The sequence below is a fragment of the Sphaerodactylus townsendi genome, linkage group LG17 (genome assembly GCF_021028975.2).
Source record: "Sphaerodactylus townsendi isolate TG3544 linkage group LG17, MPM_Stown_v2.3, whole genome shotgun sequence".
Classification (NCBI taxonomy): domain Eukaryota; kingdom Metazoa; phylum Chordata; class Lepidosauria; order Squamata; family Sphaerodactylidae; genus Sphaerodactylus; species Sphaerodactylus townsendi.
The window spans coordinates 6259870-6268787 of NC_059441.1; the positions used below are offsets into that span (position 1 = coordinate 6259870).

At 55.4% G+C, this 8918-nt stretch overlaps 1 protein-coding gene across 1 annotated transcript; it reads right to left on the bottom strand.

The window, feature by feature from the left end:
- Window positions 1-2643: 2643 nt before the first annotated feature.
- On the bottom strand, window positions 2644-4341 carry LOC125424654 (zinc transporter ZIP1-like). Its single transcript, XM_048482068.1, has 3 exons — window positions 4218-4341; window positions 3965-4095; window positions 2644-3567 (listed from the first exon to the last, which is right to left on the bottom strand). Exons 1-3 carry the CDS (start codon window positions 4321-4323, stop codon window positions 2926-2928), a joined length of 879 nt encoding a protein of 292 aa, XP_048338025.1. The 5' UTR covers window positions 4324-4341; the 3' UTR covers window positions 2644-2925.
- Window positions 4342-8918: the final 4577 nt, after the last annotated feature.

Sequence of the window (8918 nt, forward strand, 5' to 3'; positions counted from 1 at the left end):
CCTCCTTCGATCGAGTGACAAGCTTGCTGGATCTGTATCATGGGAAGGCCACCCTCGGCGCTGTTTTCACTGATTTCAGTAAAGCTTTTGACAGGGTTCCACACAATGTCCTAATGAGTAAACTAGACAACTGTGGACTGGACTCTAGGGCAGTCAGGTGGATGAGGTACAGGTGGGAGAACCACACCCAAAGAATAATTCTCAGTGACATTTCAGCTGCTCAGAGGGAGGTGGCCAGTGGGGGTGGGGAGAGTCCAGTGGGCTCAATATTTGTATAAATGATCTAAATGAGGGGGTAGAAGGACTACTTAAATTTGCAGATGACGCCAAATTGGGAGGAGTGGCAAAAACCTCCAAAGATAAAGTCAGAATTCAATTAAATCTGAATGGACTGGGTGAGCGGGCAGATGTGAACACAATGCAGTTCAACAGAGACAAAACTAGAGTCCTACATCTGGGTAACAAAAATTAGATGTACCATCCTGGATCGGGGATACACTTCTGGGAAACACTGTGTGAACGAGATCTAGGGTTACACGAGAACTGTAAACTGAACATGAATAGTCAGTGTGATGCAGCAACAAAAATGGCTAATGTGTTCTTAGGGTGCTCCAACAGAGGCATAACATCCAAACTGCCCGATGTTGTAATCCTGCTGTACACTGCATTGGTTAGGCCGCATTTTTGGAAGATGTGGACAGAATTGTGCAGGTGCAAAGGAGAGCGATTAGGACAGTGATGGCGAACCTTTTCAAGACCGAGTGCCCAAATTGCAACCCAAAACCCACTTATTTATCGCCAAGTGCTGACACGGCCGTTTAACCTGAATACTGAGGTTTTAGTTTAGAAAAAATGGTTGGCTCCGAGGCGTGCGTTACTCGGGAGTAAGCTTGGTGGTAGTCATTAGCTTTGCTTTGAAGCAACCATGCAACTCTTCAAACCGGTGAATCACGACCGTAGGAGGGTTTACTCAGAAGCAAGCCCCATTGCCAGCAACCGAGCTTAATCCCATGTAAAGGATGGCGCTTTAGTTCTTTGCATGAGAATCAGTGGGGATTAACAGCGCTTAACAGGGTTACTTACACTGATTCCCCAAAACTAGGTTTTAGGTTTAATGCCAATAATCGAGCCCAGTGGCCCAGGCCAGCCTAGATGTGTCAGGAGGGGGGCGATTCCCCCCCACATGATGAACTCTGTGCGTGAGTGCCCACAGAGAGGGCTCCGAGTGCCACCTCTGGCACCCGTGCCATAGGTTCGCCACCACTGGATTAGGATGATCAGGGGGCCCTTCAAGAAAAGGCTGAGGGACTTGGGAATGTTCAGTCTGGAGAAGAGGAGGTTGGTGGCTCTCTTTAAAGTATCTGAAGGGCTGTCAGAAGAATTTGGATTTATACCCCCTTTTCCCTCCTGCAAGGAGACTCAAAGGGGCTCATCAGCTCCTTTCCCTTCCTCTCCCCACAACAGTCACCTTGTGAGGTAGCTGGGGCTGTGAGAGTTCTGAGAGAACCTTGACTGGCCCAAGGTCACCCAGCAGGAATGTAGGAGTGGGAAAACATCTGGTTCACCAGATAAGACTCTGTAGCTCATGTGGAGGAGTGAGGAATCAAACCAGGTTCTCCATAGTCTACTGCCGTGGTGGCGAACCTTTGGCACTCCAGATGTTATGGACTACAATTCCCATCAGTCCATAACATCTGGAGTGCCAAAGGTTTGCCACCACTGGTCTACTTGCTCTTAACCACTACACATCACTGGGCAGGGAGCTGTTCCTGTCTGCAGCAGAGCAGAGAACACACAATTATGGGTATAAAATTGCACGTGGAAAGAACAGTAGGGATTTTTTGTGTTTGCAGTGAAAGTAGTTCAGCCTTGGTATCAGCTACCGATGGAGGTGGGGAGCTCCCCCTCTCTGGCTGTTCACAAGTAGCTGCTGGACAAATAGCAGCTGGTCAGGGTTGTTCTAGGACCAGATTCATCCAGCACTGAGCTGGGAAGGTTGGACTCTTCCTGTAGAGGACATATGCCGGGCGGCCACCTGGTCATCCATCTGAACATTTATCAGACATTACAGAATCCAGTCCCTTGCAGCCACCGAGACCGCGTTTGGCAGAAGGGTTTTGGAACATATTTTTGGAGACTGAACAGATCCCACCCATTTTGGGGACACTGCTCGGGGAGGTTCCATCCAAGATGCCCTCAGTTGCCTCCAGGAGAATGGTCCATTGGTCACTTACGATGAAGGGGCCTTCTCCTTGTGGGCGACGAGGGCATCTTGGCCCTCCCTGATGCTTAGTCAGTCTCAAATTCTCTACAGTCTACGCACTAGTTAGTCATAACTGTATTGTGTTTCAACTTGAGGTTTAGTTATCATGGGGTTTATGCTAACATTAGCCTTGTTACTTCCTGTTTGTTGTCTTGTTGGAAAAGTTTTTATACACTGCTTTGTCAGTCATTTTACTGGAGCAGGAGATGGACGCCCAAGCCTTCCACAGGAAATAGCAAGTTTTAGTTCCTGCCTCCCTGAGAAAGGGTTGGGAAATGATGGCCCGTATAGCTCTTTCCAACTCCACGGCTCTATGTGGTGGGAGGGATGGGACAGCAAATCATAGAGACTCCAATTTCCAAACTGTCACAAAGCAGGAAGATAGTTTTAATAAAATCACTGAAGGACACAACAGTCCCTCCCCCCTTTATAATAACTTCTTATAATTTGCTCCCTTTCCTGGGCAGTGCCCCCCCCCCCCCATACACATTCCAAACTGCTGGCTGAGCTTGCAGCCAGGATGGAGTAGCCCAAAGGATGGAAAACGACGTGAAAAAGAGGCCTTTGAGTGGAAGCTGTTGGAGGCAGCCTATGTAGAAATAAAAATATGAGGGGTCTGTATTAAAAGCAATCCCCGCGCCCACCGGGGTCCCTGGGCAGCCTCAGGCCAGCAGGCGCAGGCCGACCATGCCCGAAAAGCCCAACAGCACAGCCAGCACTTTGGGCAGGCGGTTGGCGGGAGAGCCGAGCTCCTGGGGCAGGATCTCCAGGAAGGTGATGTACATGAAGGTTCCGGCCGCCACGCCTTGCAGCAGGCTCCGAGCAGTGGTGTTGCCGTCGCCGCCAGAGCTCTGGGTCAGAGCCATGCCCAGGCCGACGCCCAGCGGAGAGGTGAGCACGAAGGCGCCCAGAGCGGCCGCCAGCCACCGGAGCGGGAGGGGGCTCTGGAGCAGCAGGAGGCCCAGGCTGGCAGCCACGACGCTCTTGTGCAGCAGGACAGCCCCCGCCAGCTGCAGCACTCTGCTCGGCGTGTCCTGCAGGCCCACGGACAGGCCCTCGAAGACGGAGTGCAGGCACAGCGCCAGCGTCAGCACCAGGGAGCGGAAGCGAGAAGCGCGGCGCCGGGGGGCCTGGTGGTGGTGGTGCTGCTGCTGCTCCTCAGGGCCGGCCTGCCCGGGGCAGGGGGGCAGCAGCAGCGAGGCTTCGTCTCCGCCGGGCTCGCTGCAGTCCAAGGCCACGTGTTCGACCACCAGCACCAGCAGGAAGCCCACGGCCAGGACCAGCTCCGGCACCGGGAAGTCCAGCTGCAGCCCGAGAGAAAGCAGGAGAAAGGGCTTGGCTTCAGAGACCCCTCCCCCCCGCCTGCCTTGACCCTAACCCCAGCCCACTCCCACCCCCCACCCGGCAACACGTCCCTTGCCCAAAGCAAAGTGTCTACCTGGGAGGTTAGGCAGACCGCAGGCAGCCACCCTCTGGCCAACATAGCCTGCAGGGCGAGTGCAGAACGCCCCGGCTGTGTCGAGGCACTGCTCCTGCAGCTGGCGGCTCGACGGCCCGTTCGCAGCCGAGAGCAAGACCTCGCTCCCCTCCCAAGACCCGCCTCCCCACTCCAGCAGCCGCCGCGCCACCGGCGGGCCCTCCTCCTCCGACCGTCCTGGCCGAGGCCTCCCCCCAGCCCCCGCGTGCGCCCCGGCCCGGTACCGAGAGCCTCTGCCGGCGCAGCTCCTCCCGCAGGTCGCGCAGCGAGTCGGGCACCACGTCCAGCAGGCAAGTGGCCAGGAAGACGCCGCCGGCCGCGCAGCTCGCCAGGCTCCGCCAGCGCTGCGCGGCCCCTGCGCCGGGGGGTGGGGGGAGGAAACGAGGCGGTCAGGCGGGGGCGGCGGGACCCCCCGCAGCTTCCCTTCGGCCCCGCCGCGCCTGCCCTCCCGGCTGTCGGGCCGTGTGGCTCACTCACCGGGCCGGGCGAGGCGGCGCAGCGCCGCCGGGAGGAGGGCGCAGAGCAGCGGCAGGAGGCCCAGCGCCAGCAGGCAGCCCAGCTTGACCGCCGCCAGCGCCCACATGGCCGCTCCGGCCGCGCCCGCCCCCCGGCGCCCTTTTCAAGCCTCGCGCCACGTGACGCCCCGTCGCCGCCGCCGCCCCCCTTCCCCCCCACCCCGGGGCCGCCTTTGCCGTCGGGGCCCGCCTGAGGTGGGCCGAAAGGGCTTGGCCCGGCGGTGGGTCCGCCGCGTGACTCGGTCTGGCCCTGCGGAGGAGGAGGCGGCGGCGGCGGCGGCAGGGAGACAGTTTCATCTTGAGTTGCCACTGGTTGCAGGACTGAAGTAGTTAAACCTGCAACGGGTCAGCTGCCGGGCAGTTTAGCTGCATCCTCATGGCATTACATGTGTTAGGATTCCTGAAACGGAACCCCCTTTGTAGTTTACGTTGTTCATTCCAAATGCCATGGAAGTCAAGCCTAATGTTTCTTGGTATTGCCTGTGGGGTTGTGTCTGTCGCTCACCTCCAGCGCCAAACACCCACAGGCTGGCCCTGGGAGCCTCAGCCAAGCCGGGCCCCTTGGTGGACTGAGAGGGGGCCAGGAGGCACCGCTGGCTGCCCTCCCGGGATGGAACGACTGGGCGACTCACAACTGGTCCCTCCCCGGTCTGGCAACAGCCGTGTCTTGGGGAGGCAGAGGGTCAGAATCTAGGCTGGTCGAGCGTGTGCAGAGGCAGATCTGGCTAAGACTACGATGCCATTTTGCGTGGTGGTTACTTTCTTCCTACAATAAACCACCCCACACACTCTTGAAATAACTTGCTAATCTGCTATGTTGGGTACAACTTCTCCTCCTCCTCCCCTCTCTTGAATTCCCACCTCCCAGGAACCTCCTCCCAAACAGAAAAAGTTTTCATTTTTTTTTAAAGTAATGAGACATGTTTTAAATGCAAAGAGAAAACTTGAACCTGGTGATACCGAAAAGGCAGAAGCCAAGTTTGTGATTGAAAGCAGTGAGGTGGGGCTGTTCTGAATAAACCCCAAAGACTGGATCAGTGTGTCTTGTCACTGACAGCAGCGTCGGCATCTTCCACGCTGTTAAGAGGGTTGGGCATATTCATGGAGAATAGATCCATTTCAAGGGTGGCCAACCTATGGCACTCCAGATGTTCATGGACTGCAATTCCCATCAGCCCCTGCCAGCATGGAATTGTGGTCCATGAACATCTGGGGTGCCATAAGTTAGCCCCCCCTGATCTATTTGGTCTTGCTACTAGCAGTTAAGATGGCGAAAGGCAAGATTCATGTTCTAAGGCAGAGGAGCTCTGACTATGCACATTTTAGGGTGTTGTGGGTTTTCCGGGTTGTATGGCCATGTTTCAGTATCATTTTCTCCTGACGTTTCACCTGCATCTGTGGCTGGCGTGCCACAGGCAAAACGTCAGCAGAAAATGCTACTGGAACATGACCATACAACCCGGAAAACCCACAACACCCACTAGTGATTCCAGCCATGAAAGCCTTCCACAAGACATTATACAAGTTTTGTTTTGATTTGTTGATTTGGGTGTTGATTTCCCAGGGTTGCTTTGGGCTCAGGGTGTGGGTGGAGCTCTGCTTGTGGGCTTCGTGGAGACATCTGGGCTCCTCCTGTGGCAACGGGCAGCATGAGCAGGGGTTTGGGCTAGAATGTGGCCTGTATGGCCACCGCCAGCTCTATGGTTCTGTGACTTCATGAACCTTTGGCTTGAACCTGTGTTTTCTTCACATGCATTGTCTTGCTGTACTCGTGACAACAATCTTGGCAGGTAGGTCGGAGCAGCAAGAGTGGCACACCTGCAGCCACCGAGCAAGCTGGTTTCCAGCTAGCAGCTGTCTGCTCGTGCTCTCGGGGAGCCGGTCAGTGCCTGGCCTTTGGGTCAGTGGCCTAAATGGCGCCTGGGGGCATGACTGCCTCCCTGTGCTGCCCTCCCCCTGCCTGGCTCCCTGCGCCCCACTTACGGGCACCAGGGGGGAGTGGGGGGGAGGAGGTGGCTCAAATGCCCCCCACCCCTGACCTCCCTGCAGGCCGGCCTGGGGCCCGGGGAGGGCAGAAGTCATCCTGCAGGGAGGCTGGGAGGGGGGCAGGGCACCATGGTGGGCAGCTCAGGTGCACGCCATTTCATCAGGTGGATGCCCCCCCATGTGACAAAACAGCATGCTCCCGGAGACCTGGGATACCCCATATCCCCATCAGTGGTCCGCCAGTGCTTTGGGCCAGAGGCCCGTATCTGTGAGCCGATGACTTGTCTGGGAGGGGTGGAGGGGGTTGTACGGCTACCTCTTCCTGTGGGCAGCCCTTTGCTCGCTGCCCGGTGCAGCCTGTCCTTGCCCAGGAGACCCTCGCCCTGACCCTTGTGTTTGGCCACACCCTCGCCCTCTGCTTGAGAAGGCCCACTCCTGCATCGGAGAGGGAGGGGAACTAGTGGCCCAGGAGAGAGTGTGGGCAGCCGTCTTCTTCAGCCTTTGCCAGGACTGAGTATCAGCTCAGTTGACCAACAGTGTTTGGAGAGCTTACAGAGGCCCCCGTTTGGAGAGCTTACAAAGACCCTACTGCCACTCCCATTGAAGCCCTGTCACTTGTGGCGGGGGGGGGGCGCTCCTGACCCCTTTTGTCAGAGCTGAAGCAACTCCCTGCTCTGTGGGTAGTGAGGGAGCGTGGCTGGAGCACCAGCAGTCCCAATGATGCCTGAGTCAGAAAGAGAGGGGTATAAAAGGAATGGCTCCTGGAGCAGGTGGAGGCTGGGCTGAGAGGTCCCCTCTGAAGCAGACTGCTTACACTCCTCTGGTGATTGGCAGCCAGACCCCCCCTCCCCGCTCCAGTCAGCTTTTCATTCCTTGACAAGAGGGAGGAGGCCAGAGGTGGTCGTGGTTTGGGAATTAGAGGAGGTGTGTAGTTTTTTTCATGAAATGTGTAATGAGGGGAAGATAATTTTAAGAGTTTTGTAGTTCATTTTATTTGGGGGTTATATTTGGTTAGTTATGTTTAGTATTATTGGATATTTTTAATTTGTATAATTATGAACTGAAGCTGTTTTTAGTGAGATCCATACCGCACCCTTATAGGTTTAGTTTTGTATAAAGTTGGCGAAATGTCCCTCTCTCACTGTGAAAACCTTGACTGAGAGTCTCAAATTGGGAGAATTCCATCAGAGCGATGGTGACCGTGAAGAAGAAGAAGGAGGAGGAGGAGGAGGAGTTTGGATTTATATCCCCCCTTTCTCTCCTGCAGGAGACTCAAAGGGGCTTGCAATCTCCTTGCCCTTCCCCCCTCACAACAAACACCCTGTGAGGTAGGTGGGGCTGAGAGAGCTCCGAGAAGCTGTGACTAGCCCACGGTCACCCAGCTGGCGTGTGTGGGAGTGCACAGGCTAATCTAGTTCCCCAGATAAGCCTCCACAGCTCAGGCGGCAGAGCTGGGAATCAAACCCGGTTCCTCCAGATTAGATACACGAGCTCTTAACCTCCTACGCCACTGCTGCTCCAGGAGGCGCTTTGAGTTCTCTGCTGAAGAGCATTTCTTTCCCTTTGTCCCAATGCTGGCTGCTGGGAGTCTCCTTATTTCATCCTTGACAAAAGGCAGAGATTCACACAGGAGCTGTCTTCCTTGGGGTTCAGTATCCCATGACTGTCTGTAGGCCGGACACTCATCTTTGACTAGCCACACTCCACATCTGTGGAACAGAGCTAGGGAAACTGGTCTGTCTGCACCCTGAGTGTTTATCTCCTCTCTGCGAAATGGGGGCAGGGAGGAAGACGGTGCTTGAAGCTTCTCTGGAATGGGTTTGCTGAGTTCTCTTGCTGTGACTCAGTGTTCCCGAGCTGTACGTGGGGACAGATCATGAATCTCTCTGCTCCTATTCTTATCCCATCCTGCCTCTAAGGAGAGACAGTGATGAGTCCAATGTCAGTCAATAAACACAGGGCTGGGTGGGAGCCCAGAAGGGCCACCCTGAGACTCTAGGGCCTGTGGAGCCCGGCTGCCGGCATCCCTTGCTTACTTTCAGAGAGCAAATAAGTGAAACACCCTCACCAGGCACACCAAGTCTGGTGATGTGGACTCCATAGCCACCCCGCCAATACCCACCAATCACAGAGTGGCATGCCACCAGTACCCCTGAGTGGCATACAAAGATACAGCCAAATGATACATGCTGATGTATCATTTGCTCCTGATACATGATGATGTATCAGGAGCAGCAGTGGTGTAGGAGGTTAAGAGCTCGTGTATCTAATCTGGAGGAACCGGGTTTGATTCCCTGCTCTGCCGCCTGAGCTGTGGAGGCTTCTCTGGGGAATTCAGATTAGCCTGTGCACTCCCACACACGCCAGCTGGGTGACCTTGGGCTGGTCACAGCTTCTCGGAGCTCTCTCAGCCCCGCCTACCTCACAGGGTGTTTGTTGTGAGGGGGGAAGGGCAAGGAGATTGTCAGCCCCTTTGAGTCTCCTGCAGGAGAGAAAGGGGGGATATAAATCCAAATTCTTCTTCTTCTTCTTCTTCTTCTTCTTCTTCTTCTTCTTCTTCTTCTTCTTCTTCTTCTTCTTCTTCTTCTTCTTCTTCTTCTTCTTCTTCTTCTTCTTCTTCTTCTTCTTCTTCTTCTTCTTCTTCTTCTTCTGATGTGGTAATTCCTTTCCCCCCTCA

Bases quoted from the DNA above. Each gene is read 5' to 3' on its own strand.
- LOC125424654 (XM_048482068.1), bottom strand. From the start codon at position 4,323: ATGTGGGCGCTGGCGGCGGTCAAGCTGGGCTGCCTGCTGGCGCTGGGC. The intron at 4,096-4,217 runs GTGAGTGAGCCA...CCCCCGGCGCAG, and splicing joins GCGCCGCCTCGCCCGGCCCG to GGGCCGCGCAGCGCTGGCGG. The intron at 3,568-3,964 runs GTACCGGGCCGG...CTCGGGCTGCAG, and splicing joins TGCGCCGGCAGAGGCTCTCG to CTGGACTTCCCGGTGCCGGA.